At 40.3% G+C, this 26,723-nt stretch overlaps 1 protein-coding gene and 1 long non-coding RNA gene across 3 annotated transcripts in view; one reads left to right on the top strand and one right to left on the bottom strand.

Annotated features, from left to right (window-relative positions):
• LOC119648077 (coronin-2B-like) overlaps positions 1–21,440 on the top strand; it is a 70,951-nt gene extending 49,511 nt beyond the window's left edge. Inside the window, exons 2-11 of one of the 2 annotated variants that reach the window (XM_038049563.1) lie at positions 8,999–9,228; positions 9,466–9,651; positions 9,715–9,831; positions 9,930–10,079; positions 10,145–10,312; positions 10,375–10,578; positions 10,668–11,013; positions 11,082–11,266; positions 11,337–11,528; positions 19,949–21,440. In XM_038049563.1, the coding sequence (XP_037905491.1) occupies positions 9,211–9,228; positions 9,466–9,651; positions 9,715–9,831; positions 9,930–10,079; positions 10,145–10,312; positions 10,375–10,578; positions 10,668–11,013; positions 11,082–11,266; positions 11,337–11,528; positions 19,949–20,074 (1,692 nt within the window). In that variant the 5' untranslated portion in view covers positions 8,999–9,210 and the 3' untranslated portion in view covers positions 20,075–21,440. The remainder of the gene's footprint in view (positions 1–8,998; positions 9,229–9,465; positions 9,652–9,714; positions 9,832–9,929; positions 10,080–10,144; positions 10,313–10,374; positions 10,579–10,667; positions 11,014–11,081; positions 11,267–11,336; positions 11,529–19,948) is intronic. The other variant, XM_038049562.1, reaches the window with a different exon arrangement.
• Positions 9,540–10,235, bottom strand: LOC119648078. The gene is made up of 3 exons (XR_005249012.1): positions 10,094–10,235; positions 9,775–10,016; positions 9,540–9,681 (listed from the first exon to the last, which is right to left on the bottom strand). It is a non-coding gene; the product is annotated as an uncharacterized LOC119648078 (long non-coding RNA).
• Positions 21,441–26,723: the final 5,283 nt, after the last annotated feature.

Here is a 26,723-nt window from a genome sequence, read left to right as displayed (position 1 = left end):
TCGTGGGCTTTTAAACTTAATTTTTTGGATTTTGGTGTTTTTTTACGGCTTTTTTTATGAATAAAAAAAACGATCCGTTTGATTACAATTATCCTAGTTTGCGGATCGGAGAAATATATATTAAAGAAGTCCTGAAAATTTCAAAGAATTTGGTTGGATAGAGTTTGAGCTATGGTGTCAGCCGATTTTCAAGATGCAGTTTCGAGAAAAACGCATTTGAAAATTTAAATGTCATTATCAACAGTAAAATTTTAAGTCACCATTAATCTGCTATACCTGATCCATAGAGACCACCCTCCGTTTCTTAAAAAAAGTCTTGTAAGCCCGACTGTTGCTCTCTGGTTTCAATTCTGACTCTTTTAGCGAGGTCAGTCGATTGTCGTTCGGACCGCCAAATTCGCGCTTCATTACGGCGGTCGACATAAATCTGACATATGTAACCAACTTGACATCCTATTGTCACTAGGATTTTGAGAATGCCAATGAATCCTTCATTGAAAATAATTACAGTGGCTATTTCTACGACCCTGGCCCCAGAATGAAGGTGTTTAGGAGCGAAAGTCTATGTCAATGCATTTAACGACTCATTGTTATTCTGGGTCTCTGCTCCTAAATATCTGCTCAAGAGATCATCTCGTAGATTGGTTTGATGACTGTTTGAACTTTTTCAGTGAAAGGTGCCTTCTCGTGGTGGAAACTATCCAGTTCTCCTTTAGCTTCCGCTTTGCGCCATTTGCACCAACTGTCCTCGCCTGCTGGACAATTTTGATGCTGAGGATTTTCGTCTGTAGGACATTTATGGAAGAAAGTTGCCCAAATTTCTTGCTTCATTCCTTCTATCGAATTTGCGTGTCAACGAATAGCTAGCACAAAAAATGTAGTGAGGTCGTTAATACCCTAATCAGTAAGTTTTCCAGCCCCTTTTCCACCAATGCCTTTGTGATTGTTCTTTGCATTTCTAAGCCGCGTTCCCATTCTTTTCTCGACATGTCCAACGCATTCCTTTTTTACTACCACGTATATTTTATTATTTGCAGAAATTTGCGGAAATACCGGAGAAAACTCCAGCAAAATCCAATATACAATATTCAAAACTTGTCGCAATTGGAACATCCATGTTCATGCTTGCAAAAAGTTTCTTTGCTGATGTTGATGCGAAGTCCTTTTTCTTCTCTGATAATTATCGATTCCCATGAAATACTCGTTTTTTAGTGCGAGCATGACGTTGAACGTTGAAACGATCTCCCTTCGTACGATCCATTTAAAAAAATCATTGAACACATAAACAGCACAATACTTACAACAAAATATAACTGAGTATAGCTTGAAAGCCTTTCAGTACTCACTCTAGACTGAATTATCCTTTTTATTCCAAACAGCAAATAAGTTTAGACAATAGATTGGTTTTCCATCTTTTTATATTTATACCTGTGTTCGAATTTATAAGGCCCAGGTAAAAAACTAACAGGTAAAAAAAGATTCGATGCTCTTTCTCATCGAGTACTCTAGCCGCGGCTACAAACTCCTTACCTGTTTAACACTGTGATTTCTGAACGATTCGGAATATCGGAAAATCCCTTTGTCCACATATTCTCCACTATATATAGATACAACTCATGCAAAAAAACCGATTTCTCCAACCCGACACACGGGATGACCCCCTTAATAGCGGTTCTCCCGTAAAACTTTAGCAAAGGCAAAGTTATGTCCTCTTCGCATTCAAGGATGCTCATATTGGCTGAAATTGTACTCTTGTTGTTGAATTTAGGTCCGCTTATTGATTCGTTTTGTGAAAATAATAAGCCCGCTTTTCACACTCGGAGCGCAAGTAGTTGTGTTTTTAATATTGTGATGTGATTTGGTGTTTGTGATCTGATTAAATACTATATTAATTTCGGTTTTTTTTTATTTTGAAGTTAAAAAATAAAATCAAAATTAGAAATATATCCGATTGCTTTGTTGTTATGCACACGGTTAAATTTGCCTTTTTAAGGCTTTGTGTGAAAAAAAAACATTAAAATCGATTCGATATCTGTCTATCTGTCACACTCGATTTACTCTGAAATGGTTGAACCAATTGCCACGAAATTTGTTGAGAATGTGTGATGTGTGAATCCCTTTACATACAGCAAGTGACACCATTTTGTGTAGGGTTTGAAGGAGCGAATGGGGGGTGTAATTTTTTTTCACAGAATATGGTCATGTAGGGTATCAAATGAAAGGGCTTAATTAGTACTTTTCAGAACTGTCTTGTTTCGGCTACAGGGTAAAATATAGGAGATTGGGGCTCATAATGTGTGTCTCAAAAAGTGCAACAGGTCTCGTTCTTAGAACCTAATCAGCCGAAAAATCTGAAAAAATTACAATAGAGCATAGCATCTATACGAAATCTAGGCTTCAAAATTCATTCACATTCCATTCCAATATCTGCTCAAATAAAGTTAAAAATAGCATATTACTACATTAGAAATTTACCTAAAAAACCTCTTCAGTTCATGCTAGTAGTACAAAATTTGTCATTGGTATAAGGGATGATATAAGGCGTAATTTTGGAAAGTCTACGGGTAGTGTTCAATAGTGTGTACGTCAGTATTAGTGGTATTTACTTTAAGTACATATATGTATGCTTTTGCGCACGGAGTAAAGTGGAAATGACTGAAGCTGCGTTAGATCAATTTGCATGTGTATATATGTGTATGCAGTAATGGGCAACGTTTGTTTGAGAAAATTTCTATGCATGTTTTTCCACTCGATGACGTCATACGCGTCTAAGAGTGCAATTCATGTGTAATGCAAAAGTTTGACCCTTTATAACTTTATTAATAATAGCGTTTTCGCTGGTGTTATTTATTATATTTGCATATACTGATATTTCGGGAATCACTTGTTCTCTCCATCACAAGTCCGCTTCTAACTGGTTTTATTGAAAACTTATATACTGATCTAAATCTATACTACTATTCCAATTGATCCTAATTACCTTACTATATTACTTTCCTCTTTTTTCGAGTTTTTGCTTTGTAATGACTAAATGTGATGGCGATGACAACAGATCATCCTTAGCGGTGGAAGACGATCAAGAGGGAATAGTTACCCTAAAAACCTAGAAGGATGGCGAATTGACATGAAGGTTCGCCCGCAAATATTGAAGGTTAATCGAAGTGTTCCATCGACACGTGCTTGCACGCGTCTGTGCTAACCAGGTTCGGAAATGTGAGTAGATCCTTTGAGCAATTCGATCCCTCACGTGTCATTTTACACAAATTCACGTGTCCGTTGCTCCGCATCTGATCCTGAAAAATAAACAGGTTCCCTTTATTTTTGGCATCCTCTGGCCATTTCATTGGAGGATGCCCCTTGCTTTATTGCTATAATATAATTCAAACCGAAAATGAAAAACCCATAAACTCCATGCAAAGGATAAAATATAAAAGAATAGGAAAGAACTCAGCAAAAACTTAAACAACTTAAAAAAAATTGAAAATAAATTAAAATAAAAGCATTATAATATAAATATAAATAATCCAGGCTCCATAAAAAGAAGATAAAATGAACGATAAAATAAAAAGAAATAATGCTCATTTATTTAAAACTAAGAATAAAAGAGAATAAGTGTGAGCTGACACACTTGATGTACTTAGATGACATCAAGCTGTATGCTGGTACTGACGATCACCTTAGAAGTCTGTTGTGAATAGTTGAAATGATCAGCCGTGGTATTCGGATGGAGTTTGGATTATACAAGCGTTGAATCAAAGCCATTCGCAAAGGTCATCAAGAGCCGCATGTCGGACATTACATTGGTGACCTCCACATCCAAGCTATGACCGAGACAGACTTCTGCAAGTATCTAGGAATTCTGCAGGAAACCCATGCTCGAGTTGGTGATCTGAAGGATGCTCTGCTGTCCGAATTCCTTTGACGTGTAAAGCTGGCAATGAAATCGCATCTCTCGGGGAAGAATAAAATAAGCGCATTTAATATATTCGTTATCCCATCACTGGCTTATATATTCGGAATGTTGCCGTAGACGGAGACCGATTTGGAAAACGCCCAGCGGCGGATACGGACAACTATGTCCAAATTCCAAATGCATCATCCAAACTCTGCCGTGGAGTGGATGAACCTCCCTCGTGACATCAGAGGTAGGGGCGTGGTTGATGTGGCGGCACAACATCATCGTGTAAGGCAGACTGTGGACTGACTCCACTTAACTTGAAGGTTCGATCTTTCAATCCTCTGAGTGGGATGAAGTCGGACCAAGAGCGGATTGATGAATGGAAGTCGAGCACAATGCAAGGTAAACACGTGAATTGTCTTTGACAGCTATTTGTCGAACAGATGGGATTTAAGTGTGCCATTCAGGACGGCGTAGTCGCCACTCGAGCTTATAAAAAGCTCATCATGAAAGCACGGATGGAGAACGACCAGTGCAGAATGTGTAGTTTGGTGTTAGAGACTTGGATGACCTCAATTCTGGCTGCACTGTTATGGTACCGATAATACCTCACTAGGCATAATGCTTTATGTAAAATGTTCACCAAAACCTTGCATACAAGCATGAGCTGATCGCGGAAACATATTCGGTTCGTTGACAAGACCGGTCGGTCCGCGTATATTCTTGATGTTGGTATCCATCATAATAGTAACATCGAATACGTGGAGAAGAAGGTGAACTATGAGCTACTGGGTGGGAAAATCAAGGAAATTTGGCGTCTGGAGTTGGTGGTTGCAGTTCACACATCGTCCGCCTCGGGAGTCATGCGACGAAGGAGCATCGTCGAAAACTTCCTGCGAAAATTTGGTTAAACGCTTCACTAGTAGCAATTTCGACACTGAGAACAAGAAGCGCCCCGGAAGACCAAAAAGGACACCGATCTGGAAGCGTTATTGGCTGAAGAAGATACGCAAACACAAGAGAAATTCACGGAGGCATTAAACATGATTCGTCAAGGTACTTCGAAACGTTTACACGCTGTGGCAAAAAAAGAAAATAGTTGCCGCATTAGTTGACTGAGAGACAGATGGTAGATCGAAGAGCCACTTCCGAAATTTTGCTTTTACGGTATGAAAGCAAGAGTTTTCTCTATCGAATTGTTGCTGGCGATGAGAAATGGATAAATTTTGAGAATTTCGAACACCAAAAATTACGGCTTTCAACTGGCGAAATATCCATATCAACAACAGTTTGGTGGGACCAGACTGGAATCGTGCACTATGAACTGCTGAAACCGAACGAAACTCTCAGTGGGTATCGCTATCGACCAATCATCAATTTGAACCATGCATTGCTCGAATAACGGCCATAATGGGACACTTCCATCGTTCAAGACACATCATCAAAACGCCGAAATGGGATGTGCTGCCGCACCGGATCCTGCCACCGAATCTGGCCCCTTCCGATTATCACTTGTTGCGGTCGATGGCGCATGGCTTGCTGAGCTTCACTTAACTAATTTCGAAGAAGTGCAAAATTTGTTGGATGAATGGTTTCGGCCCCAAAAACACATCATTTTATCAGAGAGATGACAGCTAGCGTGCGTAGCTAGCGAGGAACAATTTTTTATATTTCTCGAAACTTTTCATTGATAACAAAAATCCGAAACTTAGTTGCGCTCCTAGTAAATGGCCGAGCAATCTCAAAAAGTATCCGGAAAAACATGGTGTCTTAAATACAGTTCTTATGAAGGATGTGCTGTTTTGTGTCTTCTTATTTCTAGTGACTTGTATCAAATTTCCTAAGTTGCCTTCACAAACTAAAATTTCACCAAAAAAAAAACTTGCGAATTTCGACTTGAAGCTTTGAGGGATGATTCTTGGGACTATATTCTATCGAATTAGTAACTAAAAATATTCTGATTGTGAAAAGTCTCCTTAAGTATTTTTTTTTGTTTATAATATTTGATTTTTTATATAAATTAGTTTGTAAAATATATGTTCAATTTTGTTATTGTTGGTTGCACAGAGTTTATTTGTTTTTCAATATCTTCTTTCATTCAAATTGAAGGCTTCGATTAGTACTTTACAATGCCGGTCTTAGTTTTGACTTTTTTCGGAGGGTGATTATCTCTTTCACGGACCCATTCTCAGAAACTGGCCAACCCAAAAATCTGAAAAAAATCACGAAGCTGCCTTTATACGGTTTCAGGCCTCAAAACACCTTCCATATAGATATCTACTCGAATTAAATTAGTAATAGTATATTACTATGTTTTCGGGAAATTGATTACAATTCCCCTTTCGTTTATCCTAGAATCATATTATGTTTGTAGTTGTAATAATGCAGACTATAGTATGAAGCACGATATCCCCAAGTTTGGTCAAAATGGTGCTATCACTGACAAAGTTACAATGATTGAAAGTACCTCTTCTGTGTGAATTTTCTGTAACCCAAAACACTATGGGTAAATATCAAACTAAAGTGTATAGTCTGACGTGCTAAATGCATATACATTACGGACTACGTATAAATGGAATAGTTCTGCACTCAAATATGCTTACACAAGAAATACACAAAGCCTTTCAAACTTGAAGCACTGAACTTCCGGTTCTCAACTTGTTTAGTGATTCGAATAAATCTATTTCGTTAATTGGGAAACAATCGTTTCGAAGTACGTTTCCTTTTCGTGCTTTTGCGGAACAGAGGGTAATCCCTCAGTCTTTCAGTGAGATTGTGTTCTAGTTTCATTATCATTACAGTTAATATTGTCCCAGTGATAAGCTCACAACAGCGACGACAAAGACAAAGACGAATAGGATTCGAATCGACGGCAACGAGATTGAGAGACTGGATTCATATTTGCTGCAAAATTTCAGACAAGTTCTTTCTTATGGCAAAGAAGTAATATCCGTTCACGATTGGTGTCAATGTTTCGCAACGTCAACAAACCGTAATGCCGCCTATAAGAGAATTGTTTGCTCATTCCATGAGTACATTTCAGTCAATCTATTTAGATTTTCGATCCATCTGGATCTCGCAGTATAATTGTTCAGTGGTGTACGTCGTTGTTCCCCCCGTATAAGGCCAAGCAGAATGAAAGGCAAAATCTGCGATTATGGTGGCTCGTCGTACGCCATAATGATTACCTTCAGCATTCTAACATCTCATTGGACTGCGGTTGTCCGCTGGCGTTTGAATCCAAAGAACTTTCCGAGCTCTGAGAAGGGAGTAGAATCGAATTGCGTTCCCTGTTCTGTGCTAATTACGGCGAAGACGGCAGAATCCCCTCTCGATTGAAAGTATTAGCACATGAGTGTGTTGTAATGTCATTCATAGGTATTTCCTCAAGCCACACCTGATAAGCTGATCAATGATCGTAAGGTAACACTTGTATTCATGCGAGTCTCGTGAAGAGCGTACTATGTGGAAAATGTGTGGTGTGGAAACGCTTTGTTGGTTTAGGAAATACACCTACATCCTTCCTAGCATATCTAGTAATTTCACAATTTTAGCATGCAATGCACTCTCTGGCCCAAGAATTCACGTCCTCGTTCATGGACGGCTAGAAATATTTGCTGCAGACTAACCGGTTCGTTGTCCGAATGCCGGGTTGCGCAAAATCGAACACCAAACGAAACCTTACGGAACTTAAAACTTGTATCATCCCTTTGGGCCACAGCGATTGCCGAAAAATCGATTGGAGAATTGTCTTTACCGGAGACATGCTGAATGTTCGATGTAAACTGGTTGATGTAGGCTAAGTGCCGAAATTGGCTAGGAATTGCTTTGTTGGCCTTCTGCCTTAAGGCAAAAGTTGGAAGCTTATAGCCTGTGAACACGATGAGCCACCTGCCTTCAAGGGGAAAATGGAAGTACTTCATGTTCAGATACGCGGCTAATGATTCACGATCGTAGGATTCAATTGTTTTGAGAAAATCCAATAGTTTCAGCGGTAGAAGCTTACCATACCCAAGAAACTTTTGAAGCTTTACATCGCATTTCACATACCAGAGGTTATCTGCGCGAATTTAAACAGTCCAGAAAGATGTATAAATTGCTATCTTTTCCAAAAAAGCAAGACAGTTTGCTAAATAATGCCCAAGATCTTGGGTGGATGGAATGCCGTATCGGTCCGGAATCATCTGAACATTTAGGCGTCTATTATGTCCACAAGGTCGTCATTGAGCTTGTGGACCAGATGGACTGGAGATAACCAACTGTTGTTGGAAGGCCTGCATATAACTTGCCTAATTAGTTCGTTGAATTCTTTCTACACAACAGCGAGCTTCTGGGGTGTCATCAGGGCGCACCTTCAAGAAGATTGGGGAGCCAGTAATGTTAATGGGATGGTTTACATTATGCCTAACTGCACGCGAATGTGTAGGTCGCCAAGGTCCTCAAAAATGATAGAAAGATTTTTGTTTGCGCAGATTGAAATTGTTCCTGATGACGAAAGAGAGATTGTGCGGCCTATCAGGGACCTATGATGCATGCCCGCCAGTAGCTCATAGTGTCACAGGACTTCTGCGGCTAATATGGGGACACTGATGTCAACTAAAATGGAGCGCTACGAAAAAGTCCTATGTAGGCCCAGACTCAAGCCTACTTGCCTGTATTCCTAAATTGTGATGGACGTCGAGTTTGCTGCCGCAAATTTGTTGGCGCACCACACTACCTTCTACTACTCTAACTACTCTTTTCTAGGCAAATATTTTTTTTTTAATTGCTAACGGTTTCATAATCAGGTCAAAGACAATTCTTCAGAGTGTATGATGCGAAAGATGCGCGGTGGCATGTTTCGCATACCCTTTGCCTGCCACTTGTGGATAGAGTTCCGAAAATATAGTATTTAGGGATATGTAATTAACTATTTTTTTTTGTTTATAAAATATGATTTTGTACATAAATTGTTTTGTAAAATGTATGTTCAATTTTGTTATTGCACAGAGTTTTTTTTTAGTATCTTCTTTTATTCATTCAACTTAATTCTAGTGTTAAGGCCTTTTTTCCTACGTTCATATTTATTTATGTATTTTCTTCTATTTAATTTCATTTTAGTTATTTGTTTTTGTTCACTGAGACTTCAGCATATCACACTCTACTTGTACTCCACGACAATATACCATCAAGTAGTTCCACAAAATTTTCACAAACATATGTACATACCACCTTTTATTTCATTGGGCAATTTCTAATCTTCTGTTGTCGTTTAACGGATGGAACGCACTTCACTGTAAGATACCAAACTGCTTACAAAAAATAACGATACAATGACCAACTCGTCACAGGTAAGATATTATTTTTTGTGTTTACTATGGATATCTGGAACTACAAATTACTTTCAAAATTAAAAAAAAAATGAGCTGGACCCAGACTGTTTTTGAAAAGATTACGAAAAAAGAACGTAGATTTGATTACGATCCTATCATAATATATTGTTATTTATGCAATTGATTCAGTGAATCATTGAGGTTTATAAATCATTCATGTTTATACAATTCTAAACTATTTTACTTTAATTTCAGTTATGGTTCCGTGGCGTAAGACCATCGAAATTTCGCCATGTTTATGGCCTCCCATCACGGAAGGAAGCGTGCTATACTGATATAAGTGTCGTACGAAACGGAAATGATGGGAATATTTGTGCCGTTAATCCGAAATTTTTGGCAATAGTGGCCGATGCAACGTTTGCTGTGATACCAATTAATCAAGTAAGATTTCACGAGTCCCAATTCTTGAAACTGCAAATATTAATTGCAAATGTTTGTATTCAGACAGGGAGAATCGATTTTCAGTGCTGTAAGGTAATAGGACATAATGGTATGATAACTGACCTAAAATGGAATCCATTCAATGACAATGTTATCGCTTCTGCATCAGATGATTGTACAGTGAGTAACTTTCCCATCAAATGTATTATAATGCATAAAATGTGCAAGGATATTTACTAGAAATCGCATGCTAACGAACTCTTACTAAATGTCTCCAGGTTAAAATTTGGGAGATCCCAAATGAGGGCCTATCGTCTAACCTCAGCGAATTTACGGTCGAATTGTTGGCACACAAGCGTAAAGTGCTGCAAATCGAATGGCATCCAACAGCCAATAATGTTCTCTTTTCTGTGGGCTTTGATCACTTGGTAAACACACTCACCATACTCATACTTCTAGTTGAAATCGCTAATCACTTAATTTATAACCGCAGATAATTATTTGGGATATTACTAAACCGCATGAAATTCTTAAGACAATAAGTTGCCACACTGACACAATTTATTCGATGGCTATCAACAGAGATGGGTCTCATATTGCAACAACATCGAAAGATAAGAAGGTTCGCGTGATTGAGCCGCGAAGTGGAATCGTTATATCGGTAATAATAGTTCAACCAAGGAATGCATTTTCTCTGGTTATATATGCTGCCTTTTATTACAGGAGGGAATATGCCATTTAAGTACGAAATGTACAAAAGTCATATTTCTAGACAACGATCGGATACTTACGACCGGGTTTTCCAGACATTCGGATAGACAATACGCCATTTGGGATCAGCATGATCTGAAGAAAAGTCTTGCACAAGAAGTTATCGATAGTTCAAGCGGAGTTATCACTCCATTTTTCGATTATGATACAAAAATGGTAAGTGAATTGAATCTGAAGCTATGCCATGTATATCAATTTTCTACTTCGAACTCAGAATCATTTCTCTATAACAATGAAATTTCCAGCTATATCTGGCCGGTAAAGGAGATGGAAACATCCGCTACTATGAAATAGTGACTGAGGCGCCATATATTTATTATTTGAATCAATTCTTATCTGGGCAACCGCAAAAAGCTCTTGCATGCATGCCGAAACGTGGTGTAAACGTTAACAATTGCGAAGTGTTTCGGTTTTATAAAATTCATGCTGTTGGAAATATTTGTGAGCCGATTGCAATGATTGTACCTCGCAAATCAACCATGTTTCAATCAGATCTCTATCCAGAAACGTTAGCTTGTTTGCCAGCTATTTCAGCTAAAGAGTGGTTCATGGGTCGTAATGCACAGCCGATTTTAATGTCCCTTGAAACGGGTAAGATTTTCAATGAACTATTGTATTGGGAGTTTTACAAAAACTTGGTTTGTGCAAATTGCTCATAGGTCTTAAGATTATGAATGCAGCCAATAAGCAACACCATATTGACAATAAATACCTAAACGGGACAAAATATGATTCAGCGGATGAAGACAAAACTGAAAAAACTGACAGTATTAAGAGTGACAACAACTCGAAAAAGTTCGCTTTTCTTGCCCAACAAACTGTTCCCGATTATCGTTCACAAACGGTAAGGTTTTCTTCTTTTCACTAATTATAATTCAAATTATTCATAAATCTTTTATTATTTTCATGGACAGCAATTAAATGAGAAAAGTCAAAAGACTTCAACCAATCAAAGCACGAAGTTTCACCAACTGCAGGCAATATTTGGACACCAAGGTACCAACATGAAGGAGATTACCAATCTACAAAATAATTTGATTAGTTCACGGAGTAATTCGCGAAATAGTTCTTTGGAGAATGTCAGTTTGATTAACTCGGAAAATGAGGTAAGGATTGTAAAATCTCAAATGTTTTAAATCAGTAATATGTAAGTTTATTTGAAAATCGGTCATCAGGTCTTGGAAACTATTGTCTTAAATTAGTTACAACCTTTTTTTATTGAAATTGAGGTGTCCAATTATCGATGTGGTGTGTTATGGGGCCCCAAGGGGAGCAGAATCGAGCCGGCTCAAATCTTCAGAACTAGCGCCCTAGCATTACCAAAGGACAGCACTCACCCACCCTGCAACCAGAGATCTCTTTGAAGTCCGCAGAAAATTGTTTACCTAATGTCCACAGCCTGGCTCTAGAAGATGGTTGAGGTTTCTGGCACTCTTCCGCAACTCCGGCAAGGTGAATTGTAGGGTATGCCGGGCCTGACAGCACCATAATCCTGCACTCATTTGTATGTGGCTGGCTCAAAAGCTCTCGCGGTCTTTTTATAGGAGAGCCAAATTATCGTCTTCGACTTGGCGCTGGCGGTAAACCTCCGCCATCTGAAGTCAGCGACTGCTAAATACTGCGAGTAGATTCCGTTCCTATAATCCCCAGCGGGACGCAGACTGTATCTACCGAGTGTCTCCCAAAACCAACCACGCTTGTCCAGTTCATCAGTTCGCTCATTATCCTCTAAGTTCCTATGACCGACTTGACGCAGGTGGCAAGCCTCCGTCTCTGAAATGAAAGAAATCACACTATTCACAGCCGCCAGCACACGGACTTCTTTTATATTGAAAATGCGATTGCACAATATCACGCTATTCAACTGGTTCTTAGCAGTCAAAAAAAGCCTTTGTAATCAATGTAAGAAGACTGTACATAGGAGATGGAACTCGAAAGAAAAAGGACAAAAAATGAGTCACCCAGTTTTTTAGTTCAATTCGACAGCGATTTGCTGTTTCAATAAATCTTTGCTGTTGAAAACTTTCAACCGTGAGTATTTAATTTCATGCAAAGAATAGGTTTATCAGATCCACAGCAGTCACCGCCAACAGCAGGCTAAATTTTTACCTACCTTTGAAAGCCCACGCATAGATATTTTCTTGTGGAATTTAAGTTTCCATTAGTACTTTCCTAAACAGATATTGATTTTGGATTTGTTTGAAAATGGGGAGTAGGTAGTGGAAAAATGAAAGATTAACGTCAGGGCTCATTTTCGAAAACTACCCAAACGGAAAATCTCAAGTAATCACAATGTTGCACTTATGTAAAATCTAACCCTCGAAACGCATTGTGCTATTTCTTCAAATAAAGTAAATAATCGATTATTACTAAATTTTTGAAGCAGACCGGAAGTAGAATTCTTCAAAAACAGATCAAAATTAAATTATTGTGCTTCCAAATTTTTCATGGTGGATTGAATCATTCATCGACCCGGTATCCGTGTCGAATACTGAATCATGGCCCATTCAGTCATTCCCTAGATCAAGGCTTTACTCATCGGTGAAGAATATCCCCTCCGTTTGATTTGAATTTCAAGTGTGCTCAAGTCCTCATTAGTTTAACATTACCAAAACATCTGATAAATTTGTCAGAGCTTCAGCTTCTTATACGCGGGATATCCGTAATTGCGGATTCCGGTTATGTCAGTAGTGATCGTCCAAAGAAGTCTTGGCAATCTCGCAGAAGAATCTTGAAATTGAGGCATCGAGTTCCCTGAGTCAAAAAAAATTGTTCTGCTAACCAAACGAAACAAACGCTTCTTTGCCGATTTGATCGCCGCCTCAAATAATCTTCTCTGAGGGGGAGCGTGTGTGTGTGTGTGTGTATGATGGGGGAGAAGCTACAGCTTCTGAGCACTCAGGCCGTGTTGGCCCATTGTACTCGCCTCCCCCGTCTAACGGAATATTCCGGATTCGTTCACGTATCGCAGGATTTCCATTAGTGGATGTGATGCTACCCGTCGCAATTGGAGAACATCGGCACCAAAGGCCTGATCCCTGATGCGTCCATAGGCGGGGCATTCACATAGGAAATGCTCCGTGGATTCCGCTTCCTCATTACAGGAGGGACACGTATCATCTTCGGTAATTCCTATTCTGAACATATGCCCAGCTAGTGAATTATGGCCTGTCAGAATGCCCACAATACACCTGCAAGTCATCCTGCTTTTCGACAGGATAAACTTTGGGGTACGTATGTTGGGTTCTCGCAGGAAAAGTTTGGTGTGTCGAGCAGCATTTAGGCTCTGCCACCTGTCATTATGGGAAACTTGTTCCCAGTTTGTGTGAGGGGGAGCACGGGGAGAAATAAAATGCCAAGCTCTGCCAAAGCCTGCTTAATTTTCCTCCGACTGAAAAATGGTCAGATCCTGTTTGAGACTGTTTCATGGTCGCTGTACAGATTTGTGCATCGGTCTCGACTTGGTTCACTTCATACAAACGTGTCGACGAAAGCCCAACAGCTGAGGTCATCGGCGACCCCAATGTTCATGGTTCGCATAGCTACGGATACAAAATTTGCCAAATAATCTATCTTTGTTGTTAGTGAACGTTTAGTGCCAGTGCGCAACGCGACTGGGCGTATTCTTGATGCCAAGAAGGAAAAATGGCTGGTGACGCATGTTACCGGGAGTGGGGTAATTTGCTGCTTAATAAGCCTCCTTTGATGTCGATGATATATCATATGCGCCATCTGCCCGCTGGCAGTATACACTAGTGGGCACATAGGATTCGGAGCATAAGCTGCGTCCTGCAGTGACAAGTGGAGAGATACGCTTGATAAACAAGAAGCCAAGGCTTCGGTTCTTGGCAAGGTGATTGGGTCACACGTTCAAGAGCCTGGTCCAACTTTTGGACGTTGATAACTGGCCGAAGAAGTAGATGACGGGAGGGTGCCTCGCATTGAATAAGTGTCACGGTTCCGGATAAGCACCGAAGGTAGTTGAAGCGACCCATAAGGGATAGCACTGTAATTGGGCGAATCGCAGCAATTGTCACTGCAGGAACCGAGATCTTCTTTGATTTGAGCCTGGTTTAGCTCAGCGTGAAGAGTAGAACTTGCCACTAGAGAAGATAGCTGAGAAACTCTACGATTGATTAAGTGCCCACGAGTAACGCAAAGAGCGATATTCTCAGCTGAGCTTACCTAATGTTAGTTCAATGAAACCTTAAGTCCTCCCACACGATTAAACACGTAAATCTTTAACTACATAGCGTGCTCTTGTAGCCAGCAGAGCAGGACGTACGAATCGGGCAATCTTGTTAACGGAATCCCAATAACAGTGTTGCGTTAAGCTCCAGTTTGGGGAGTGAAATACAACCTTACGGGTATGACTCTCGCTGTCTTTGATTCGAACTTAGACGGCCGTGACGTACACCTATCTGTTATCGAACTATAACGAGTGCCACGAAGTCAACAGCGTACCTTATGGTCGATGAATGGGTAGTTCGACATATCGCACAATAGAGTGCAAGCTTTTCTGGAAGTTTAAGGAGCTACATATTTCAGTAAGTCGGCAATTACGTGCCGTGGTTGTGATCCACATGAAGTAATAATCGAATATTCCTCCTGGCAGTCAATAATTAGTAATCAAATAATGTGGGGTTCCTTAGGGGCGATATGTAACCCCTCCATGAAGTTACACATCGAAAACATGGCTCTATCCTGCTGCAATCAAGTTTTTCTGCTGTAGCTTTCAGATTTTTTACATCTTGGAGCTAGAAAATCCCTTAACATACCCATATACCGCTCTGAATTGAAGGTTACTCTTAAGCAGCGATTGTCTTCGAAGAAAATCGGCCCGGTACCTTTTTGTGAATGAATTGGCTTCTGGTGTTTTTAACGGGGATTCTCCGCGGCCTAATATCGACAGTTTGTTTATTCACGAATCCTTTAATATAAAGCGGAGAAGATAATGTTATTGAAGTTGGTACTGGTATTAGACATTCAACTTTTAAATTTTACTTCCGATTCAAAGTCTGCTAATTTCAGTTTCTGTGCTAATTATATACTTTAGGGATGTAATGTCATATGTGTAAAATTCACTCTAGCGGGGACTAAACATACCTAAAATAAAGGAACGTTTACAAATCGACATTCGTCCAAATTTGCGAACTTACAATATCCTCGGTGCATATAACTCTTTTGTAACAGTTGAGACAGTATTTTCTGTGGCAATCTCGTTTTTTCGAATCTCAATTCACTGCTTAATAAAATTATTGCTCGGATTTTCACCGATTCAGATTTGACACTGAAAAGGCGTCCAACGGCCACGGAGGTTCTCGTGATAAATGATGGTATCAACCCGATGACGTTCGCTAGCCTACTGAAAAATCCTCCATCCGAGGGACAAGTTCCCTACGCAACATCGGATGCGCTACGAAGTTCTGGCGTTTATCCCACAGCCGCTACATTAGCACCACCGCACGCTTCCTCCTGTGTATCATCGACGCCCGCCACCGCTGAACCGCAGGCTCTTCCGACCTCATGTCGTCCGAGCGGCCCCCAATTGAACGTCGCCTCGCCACCGAAACAGCTGTTCGTGTCAAGGCTAGCGTACTCCACTACGCCCGACGAAATTCTGGCCTATATCAGAAACAAAAGCAACTCAACTTTGTCACCTCTTTCCTGTGTGAAGCTGACGAAGGATGGCTCTCCTGACCGAGTGATAGCTTCCTTCAAAGTGACATATCCCCATGACTTCGATGCTATCGTCCAATCCTCCTTTTGGCCACAGGGGGTCTTCGTTAAGCCTTATCAGAGGTCTAAGATTCGTCAAAATTTCCGGCCCGCCCGCCTGCCTCGCCGAACTTGAATGATTCCAATAACTTTACGCTATTTTATCAAAATGTAAGGGGTCTAAGGACCAAGCTGTCGGATTTCAAACTGTCTGCCTTAGCATTCCAACATCATGTCATCTGCATTTCTGAAACCTGGCTGGATGACAGGATTTTAGATTCTGAGCTCCTCGAAGGTTACTCTGTCTTTCGTTGTGACAGAGACTGCGTTGCGCTTGGCAAGACAACTGGCGGAGGTGCCCTAATAGCTGTTAAATCCCCTCTCCGTGCCGAAATCATCTTTTCCTCCTCCTCCTCCTCCTACGATTCTGTTACCATACGTGTCCTTCCACCAAACGTATGTCCCTTTATCATATCGTGTGTATATTTTCCCTGCCTAAGCCCGCCTTCTCTGTACGAGGATTTCTTCGACAGATTATCAGAGGCCCTAACCGTTTTGTTTCCCTCACTTCCTTTCATCCTCTGTGGTGACTTTAATCTTCCTATGCTCTCCTGGCCCGTTACACCTGGCCTTCCCTCCCTCCCTAATAACTCGACCCACCCTTCCCTTCCTCTATCCACTTTCATGTACACCTGTGGGGCCCTCCAATTTAACCTTTCTAGAAACCACTTAGATCGCACTCTTGACCTTGTCCTCTCTAACCTTCCTGTACGATATCTTTCCCAATCCCTTCATGCTCCGTCTTACGTTGCCCCTGACGCCCATCATCCTGCTCTCGAGTTCGATGTTCAGATATCCCGACTCCACTCTCCTGTCGCTCGCAAGCCTACCAAGTTCAACTTTCGTAAGGCGAACTTCGAAGGTCTGAACTCAGCCCTGGCGTCAATCAACTGGGTCCCCCTGCTCTCTCCATTTACATGTGACCAGGCACTCAACACTTTCTATACCATTTTATCTGATCTTCTTCCTTGTTACGTTCCCTCCTCTCCTAAGTGCTTACGCTCTTACCCCGTCTGGTTCACCACTGAAATTCACAAAAAACTACGTCAAAAACATACTGCGAGAAAGAAGTTCCTGTCTTCTAGAAATGTTGCTGACTTAGTTTTTTTCAAATCCCTTCGTTCCTCGGTCAAATCCTTAATACGTAAGTCCAGACAGGAATATTTGTCCAGCGTGGAAGACTCACTAAAGCGCGGAAATCTGAAACCTTTCTGGTCCCACATTCGCAACTCTCGCTGCCCCGCCCAGTTATCCCCTCCGTCCATTAAATTCTCTGGCTTCGCAGCTAACTCCCCCCAACGATCTTGTGATTTACTCTGCCGCTACTTTTCGTCAGTCTATGTCCCTCCTCCTTCCTCCGAATCCCTCCCGATAGTAGATGCAGCCTGCCCCGCATCGCCTACCATTCCCCTTCTCACTCCTATCCTTATCGAATACCTCATTGGCGAACTTGATGCCAAGGTCGGACCTGGCTACGATGGTCTTCCCAACCTCTTTTTGATCAAAACTGGTAAGTCCATCTCCCTTCCCCTATCTCTTATTTTCAACAAAAGCCTTGAAGAGAATCATTTTCCCAGCTTGTGGAAAGAGGCTCTCATTATCCCCATTCACAAAAGTGGCGATCGTTCGCTTGCCGAGAATTACCGTCCCATTTCCCTCCTCTCCTCCTGTTCCAAAATCCTGGAAAGATATGTCAGCGACTGGTTGTCCGCCCACTTTGGCCATCACATAGTGAAAGAACAACACGGCTTCGTTAAACGTAGGTCCACTGCCTCCAACCTGCTCGACTTTACCAACTTTGTCGCCAAATGTCTAAATTCACGGCAAGAAGTGCATACCATTTACACTGACTTCGCGAAAGCCTTCGACACTGTAAATCACAAGATACTTCTATCCAAACTCTCGTCCCTAAATGTTCCCAAACCACTGGTTTTATGGCTTGCCTCTTACCTTTCCAACCGATCCTGCCGCGTCTCTTTTGACGGCTGTACTTCCCGCTCCTTCTCCCCCTCTTCTGGCGTCCCACAGGGGTCTATTCTCGGTCCTTTGCTATTTTTATTTTTTATTAACGACCTTCCTCCCCTCCTTACTTGTCCCTGTTTGCTCTATGCAGACGACCTTAAGCTGTTTTCCGCTATATCGTCGCCTATGGACTGTGTTTCCCTTCAGAATAACCTGGACACTCTGGTTCGTTGGTGCTCGACTAATGGTTTAGCGCTAAACGTCAGAAAGTGTCACTCTATGTGCTACTCCCTAAAATCCTCACCGACTTCTTTCTCCTACTCGCTTAACGGACATTCCTTATCCTGCTTAATTTCCACTCAAGACCTCGGAGTCACTTTCGACAATAAGCTGCGCTTTGATACCCATTGCCTCGATGTTATCAATCGAGCAGCAAAATTGTCAGGCTTCATTCTTCGCTCCTCCTCTGATTTTGACTCCATCCAACCCTCCTTAGCTCTCTTCAATTCCCTTGTGAGGAATACCCTCGAGTATTGTTCCGTGATCTGGTCGCCCACTCGTAACTGTGATTGTCTTGCCCTTGAAAATGTGCAACGTAAATTCACCCGTTCTCTCTTCTTTAAGAAAAGCTTCCCTCGTGTGGATTACCCCTCCCGCCTCCGCTTTCTAAACCTTCCCTTCCTACAACAGCGTAGATCCTATCTGGATCTATGCACATTCTTTAAACTTTCCTCGGGCCTGATGGACTGCTCCGCCGCTGACGAGATCACCTGCCGTCCTGCGTCTTATAACACACGTAACGCAGATATTTTCAACGTGCCCTTCGCGGAGCTCGAAGTCTATTTTCATTCCCCGATTCCCAGGCTTTGCCGTAATTATAATGCAAAACAGCTTGGTCCTTTTAACTTCCCTACTTTAAGTAGCTTTAAACGTAGGATAAGTTTTTTGCTTTCTCCTCCTCCTGAGGACAATAATTAATTGGAATTCTCTCTGTTTGTTGTCCGTTAATTAAATAAATAAATAAATAAATAAATAAATAAGCCTGGATAAGTGACGCTATTCTCCCTTGTAACGACTCATGGTTACTGAAATTATATAACGTTTTGGAATTGGTGAGGGTTTGAAAGTGAATTTCTTTTTCGGCGACCGTGTATCTCATTTATGTAATCGGTCAGTACATCTCGTCACTGTGCTCCAAGCTGATCCTGCCACTTTAAATTGTGCTGTTTTCGTTGCTGTGCAGGTTTAGATCTGCGCCTGCCTAATGTGGACAAACGATTTGTTGAAGACGCGTTCGTTTCTAAGCATGATATCAATCCATCAGTAGGCCAACAATTATATTATATACGATGGTATATTTTTCTTTTGGAGGTAATTTGAGATGTAAATGGTTGCTGGTTTAATTTGGCAAATTTTTGGGACATTGACTTCTAGCTCAATGAAAAAAGGGTATAATTTTTGATGAATGAATAATGAAAACGGAGTATGATTTTTGATCGAATTCCAGAAGATTTTCCATCGGCTGTTCCGGGCAGAGTGTCTGATCGGTTGCTGATTTTTCTGAATTTGGGCTCAATAATGTTGTAGGATTTCTTGGCTCTAATCATATGAATTGCTTAGAAACTTAGTTGGTTCGCTAGGAATTAACACGGGACTAACAAGAATGCAATTAGCTCCAATTCGAATTCAAATAATTCAACCTTTACCATTGGATACTCCAAATTAAGTTTATATTTAAATGTTTTCGTGTTCCAATTCTGAACAATATTTACATCCTCTTTTACAGCTTCGTAAAGCCTATAATCGTCAAACGGAAGAAATAAAGAATCTACGCAATCAACTATCCATTTCGGAGAAGCGAATACGCGAGTTGGAAGCGGAAGTAAAGCGTTTACAGCAACAGACAAATTGAAAAACAGGAAATTCATTTCAACAATGCAAAAAAAACAAGTTAAGACAAAAAGTAAAAGACACAAAAACGCACCTAAAAAAATCTCTCTAGAGTGATGGAAGCTTTATCAATCACATAACTGCCAAACTAGAAACAAACAATACATATTTCAATAAACCATTGCTTATTTTCGCTCTCATATTTTTATAAAATAGACATAAAATAAAAGCAGTTTTCTCTACGAGTTTCATTTTGAAACTTGACAGATGCATACGTAGATATTCTGCAAGACTTTCTGAACTACATACTCTCTCTTATATTTAGAACAGTTATGATCGATAATAGTTAGGACTTTGACATGAGAAGCTATTCCTGCTTTTTATCTTTGACATTTTGACCTTTCGAAATGCATTTATGGCGCTAAAAAAGAAAGTCATAGAATGGTAAGAAACAAAGAGAAATTTCTTAAAAGGGAATAGATTATGAATCTGCAAGTTAAGATTGTGATTTCTCTACATTTGTACGTTATTTTTAGATATATTATTTTATGTGCTTTTAATATCCGCAATTCGTCATGTTTTACTCTTGTAGCATGGCGAGCATATTCTGTAAGTTCAATTTTTAATAGGTTGATTCCTTCTACTAAATAGGCAATTATTGGTAAAAATTATTTATGTTTACAACTTTTATTGATTCTTTAATTATTAAGTTATTATTGATTAAAATTATGTTTGATCTTTAATCATTTCCATTTATAATGTTTTTCACAAATGTGTTTATATATTTTCTGATTTCTGTATTTTTATAAAGGATCTACAACATTCGTTGCACAATATGGAGAAAGTATCTTCTCCATAAAAATGAGCTCAAACGAGTATTCTTTTCGAAAAAAACTAAGATTGAAATTCCATTGTTAGTTCCGCATCATTTGTACGGCTCAGCCAAGATAGAACTATAAAAGACACTTGAAGAGTTTAGGATTTTGATTAGCACTTAGATTCTTTTAGTTTTATTATAAACGATATCATTACCTCTCTGATAAAACAATTCGCTATGCTTTCAGCTCAATTGCATTTAATATTAATTCCTCTCTCTTCAACCCTACTTAATATATTGCATTTGCTAACTATCCAGTAATTTTTAAATAAAAGCCTCCGCTTACCACGTAAATCACTATGTAATCTACTTTAAACATAGGAGAATGATAATCGTTTAGCAGTAATACACAATTCGCTGAGGGAGAAGATATGCTATGATATGTATTTAAGGGCTTTTTATACCAATTGATACAAGCAAGTTAATGTGAAATGTATGTGGTACGATAATATATTTTCTTATGCGTTTAGAGACAACTTTAAGGTATTAATAAAATTTATTGAAGCATTGATAGTGCGTTTTTCTTTTTGTTTATATAGGATTGCCCATGAGCCCGGAACATTGCAAAATTGATAAATGACGATAAGGACATCAGTAGAGTGAAAATCTAAACATTCGTATATAACAAAAAGCTGAAATTGTAAAAATCGTTTCATTATAAGTTTTTTGTATATTGTTGGAGCTGGTGCCAAATAAGATTTCAATGTCGCTAGTTAATTGAACGGGTTGATTGATGTATCAATACAACATTTTGTTGGTGGCGATGAGACAACTATCGCTTGCTCGAGATTGCTTCATTCCGAATCGCCAATGTTTGGTTGAATTTGGTCAAACGGCGCAAACTCAAACTGTTCTAATGAATTATTCCGCCATCTGATGCGTATGCTTTGATCGTTCAATCCTAGATGATTTTGATGGAAGGTAGATAGATGATGGCGAACGGTCTGACGAAGCAGCAGTCTACTGATCCGCGGGAACTCTTGGATGTTACCTTGGGGTTCTTGTCCTTCCGCGTTATGTTTGTTGAACGTTCGTTTGAATGTAGCGATAAATCGTTCAGTCCGTTTCGCGGACTCCAGAATTGAAATAAGTGGAAAAAGGATAATAGGAGGCCCCGTATTTCCGCATAATTTTCTACAGCCCTGGTGTTGAGGGACAGTGGACGATGTCGTATTTTTGGACAATTTATAAGAGCGTTGCTGTAGGGTTGATCGATTCTGATAAGATCTTGCGATATATATAAGTAGATTGATGTGATTGGATCTATACACTAGTATCGGGCCAGCCTTCTTTAAAATGTTTGACTACGTCAGTAAGAGAGACTCGTCTATTAATGCGGCGTCAATTGAATCCCCAATGGTGGCTGTCCGAAGTAGATCGTTTCGATGCATGCAAGATTGTCATACTCTTAGCGTGTTAATGGGGTCGTCCGGTGTGAAGGCCGTTTTTTTTTCCGCTTTTTTTGTGAAGAATTAGATAAAGGTACAAATACGAATTTTTCATGATATATTTATATGTCTTGAGCGTGCGTAGTAATGTTTCAGTCTGATAGAATAGTTTATTATTGAAATACAGAGCAACTTATACACCCATCTCCAAAAAAAAGGAGTTTTTCCGAACCGATAAATAAGCGCTTTATTACGGCGATCGACATAAATCTGGCATGTGGCATTTTATTAACAATGTAATTTCCGAACCACTCCGAATATCAAAAAATCACTTTGTCCATATATTCTACACTATATCTAGATACAATTGATTCCAGAAAAAAAAATCCTATCCTCGGATCCGAGACACGGGATGACCCATTTAAACCATTTTTCTTCTAGATTGCAACGATGACTGCACTACATTGGAAAAAGTGTATAGGGATGCTGATTATTTTTGCTGATAAACTTCAAGCTAAGCGTTGATCTCATCTTCGTCGACAATTGATACAGCAGTGCAGCAGTAAAAGAACTCAGTTTCACTAAATACTTGCCAGAGATGACTTCGGCGCTATTGACGTTGTGTTATGTTTCGTGATTCAATTCAATGGTTTGTTACAGACCTGTTCTTCTTGGGACGAAGACTGCTGTTTAAGCATATTGTTTCAAGACTATATCAACCAAATACAACATCGGCGTTATTCTCTGCACTATTCAGAAAATACAATTCTTCGTTTTCGAGTACAGTTTAATGCGATTGAAGAGAACGCACTGCAAAGGTAGATAAAATGTTAACATTTCGTGGGGGGTTGGATAGAGTGACGATTTTCTTTTTCTTCTCCGTCGTTGAAAACCTTGAATAATAGAATGTTTTACTGCTAGTTGAAACGACAAGACGCAAGCAAAATAAGAGTGAACCACGCAAATGATAACTATTAGGTGTGTGAAAATGGCTGTTCACATTGCCGTTAGATGACAATATCTTTGTAACCAATTCCAACCTTATATGTAGCAATACTGCATCCCAAGGACCTATATGTCAGCTATCTAACGCAGTTGACTTTATTTTTCTATTGCGTTAATAGTGTGTTTGTAAAAATGTCGAATTTTGTGCCTGTAAAACGTCTTTTGTGGGAAGTGTTACTACATTATTTTTTTTTGAAAAAAGTGCGCGTTGGAATCGCGTCGGCTGCTTGTAAAAGCATATGGTGACCATGCTTCAACAGTTTAAATGGGTGAAAAGTGGTTTCAGCGGTTCAAAAATGGCAACTTCCTTGTAGACGAAAGACCATGGACGACCGAAGAAAAATTTCGAAGGCGCAAATTTGCAAGCAGTATTGGGTGGAGACTAACGTTAAACACAAGAGCAGCTTGCTGACGCATTGGATCTCGATCCATGATCTACGGAACGCCCCATAAAAGTCTTAGGAAAGATTCAGAACGAAGGGAAATGGATGCCACAAAAATTATTTGAGAGCCATTAGAAGACGTCTACAAGTCTTCGAATCACATCTTGAAAGGCATGGAAGAAAGTAATTCCTGCATAAGATTGTAACAGGTGACGAAAAGTGAATCTACCATGACCATCCGAAGCGCAAAAAATCATGGATCGTAGTCAAAAAGGAATGTCCACTGTAAGAAGACATTGATGTGTATCTAGTGGGACCAGAAAGGAGTGATCCACCGTGAGGTCTCGAAACCTGGTCAAACGGCCACGGCAAACCTTTACCGACAGCAAAGATTGCGTATGAACCGGACGTTTCAAGAAAACAGGAAGGATAAGGATAGGAGAATACAACTTTGAGACCGTTGACAATTTCTCTTATCTAGGGTCGAAAATCACAACCGATAACAACTACGATGATGAAATCCGCGCACGGTTGTTGTCAACCAACAGAGCCTATTTCAGCTTACACAAACTGTTCCGCTGGAAACGTCTCACCATAGGGTCAAAGCTCTTACTGTATAAGACTATGATCTTGCCAGTTCTCATGTATTCCTCGGAAACTTGGGTTCTTAGCAAGAAAAATTACAAACTCTTGGCCGCATTCGAGAGAAGAATCCTCCGAAGAATTTTTGGTCACTACATGAGGATGGACGAAATCTATGAGCGATACCATGACCGTCCGGTTGTGGATAAAATCCGGTTCAATAGGTTACGGTGGGCGGGTCACTTAATCCGTATGGATGAGGATGATCCAGCCCGAAAAGTCTATAAGGGCAATATCTATGGTAGAAAAAGAAGACGAGGCAGACCCTGCCTAAGATGGAGCGATGGCGTAGGCCAGGACGCCGGATAGCTTTTAGGGATATCGAATTGGTGGACCTCGGTGCAAAACCGGGATGTCTGGAGTTCCTTATTAAGGCAGGCCTAGACCGGATACCGGTTGTTGTGCCATTGATGGTGATGAAGGTAAAACAATATATGACTGGTCAGAATCTGTGTGGATGAATACTACTTCGCTTTGAGGGGCGAGTATTATATACATCTAAAAGGAACCCCGATGTGGAATTCCTCCCGCCTTGCCAAGGTTTTGGAAGAGGTATGTGGAAAACATCTGCCCAATCATCGGAAAGATGAAATCGTCAATAAACTACCTCAACATCGAATTCGTCCTGGAGGTGGAGAAGGAAGATCAACTATTATTCTTAAATCTGTTGTTGAGGAAGAAGTAAAAAAAAATAGACCTGGAGATCTACAGAAGCCGGCTCGTCAGTACAAAGTTGGTTCTTTCAACCACATGATGTACCGGATGATAACCCCATATCTTCGGAAGGCGTGGTGAAAGAGACTAAGTACACTTTTGATGTCGCCAGAGTGAATGGATCTACCGACCTGACCATCAACAAACGTAAGGGGACTTTTCAGCTGCAAACGCTCACCAAGCTGACTCCAGATCAACAACCTAAAGGGAGAATAGCTTTGGAATTTAACCAAATCTTCCTTTTGTTAAAACGAGGAAACATAGTTTAGGTGTCGTTAGAAGAGAGAAATGCACCGTTTGCTATGGCTACTGATTTCTCCGGAATACCTCTCATACGTAGAGCACTTCAGACACCCCGTTAACTCTGCCGAAAGCCTTCTTAATGAAGAGCAGGTGAAACGGAGATCGGAACACCACCCACTGCTTAAAAATGATCTGCAGGGTGTTGATGTGGCCAAAGCATATTTATTATTATCTTTGCGATGGCAGGAAGCACAAAAATACCCCTTCAATTGTACTGAACATGGGGCCCCCTTTTTCTCCCACTATCTGTTAAAGGTGTTAGATTCTCGTGATTTCCACACGAGTGGAATAACATAAGTCTGCCGGAGACTATGAACCCCAGCGAATTTGCTCCGTGTATTAATAGCTGAGATGATTTTAATTCAATTTGGAGCAGACCATGTCGGTATGTTGCGGCGACTAGCCATTTCATCCACAAGAGGCCAAACTTCATAGAATGTGATCGTGGTGAAGTGCTCCTTCGGCGTCTTCAGCTGTTTGTTATCATGAATGAAGAGTCCATCGTTAAACTCCCTCACAGGAGCATGGAAAGATTTCCGACCATATGCTAGTTCTTTCGTCGTACTATACCCAGTTTTGAAATAATTACTATCTACGGCAGCTTCTGTGTTAACAAATTCTCTTATGTCACTGGATGCACACGGAACTTGAGTGCGTCACGCTCGCCGCCAATCGGAGCGATCAATGGGGAATACAATGCCTTATGTTTATCAATCCGCTTGCATGAATCCACAGTTAGCAAGATCTTGTGACGTCCTTTCGAGGTGCAGCCGGCGATTTGAGTAGCGCGTGAGAAGAGAGAGGGATAGAAAAAGCTTCACAAATTTCAAATAATTGAATCGTACTTTATCTAATTTCGTGGGGTAGCTCGAAGTTTTTTCACCGATTCTCCCACTTTTCGATCCTTCGCCCTAAATAACATTTCACAGGTTTTTTTTTCCTTTTCTCTGATCTTCAATTTCTGAATATTATTTTTACTCGTCGGACACCACTTGTAAATAGAACACCTTACGAGAAACGATTTTTTCAAACCCAAAGTTGTTTTCAATTTATGTTGCAGAATTGGGTTTCGTAAATTGTGAATTTGATAAAGCTAACAATGAGCAGACAAACGAACAGACGCATTTCCCTCTTAGCGTGACGTGGAAGGCATCCGATTTGATAACAGCCACATACCGATGCGTTGCCGATACCATACTTCGCTCCGAATCAATGCACGAATCTTTCACTTTTCCTAGATTCCTTATAGAGGTATTAGCGTTAGAAGTTTTCTGAGAATTTTTTTCACTTCCCTAGCATGAATGGCGACTTGGTGGGATTAATTTCATAAATTGACTCGATTGGAACTGTATGGTGAAT

Source organism: Hermetia illucens, chromosome 2 (genome assembly GCF_905115235.1).
Source record: "Hermetia illucens chromosome 2, iHerIll2.2.curated.20191125, whole genome shotgun sequence".
NCBI lineage: Eukaryota > Metazoa > Arthropoda > Insecta > Diptera > Stratiomyidae > Hermetia > Hermetia illucens.
Note: the sequence above shows the minus strand (reverse complement) of the source record. Positions and strands in the feature narration are given on the sequence as shown.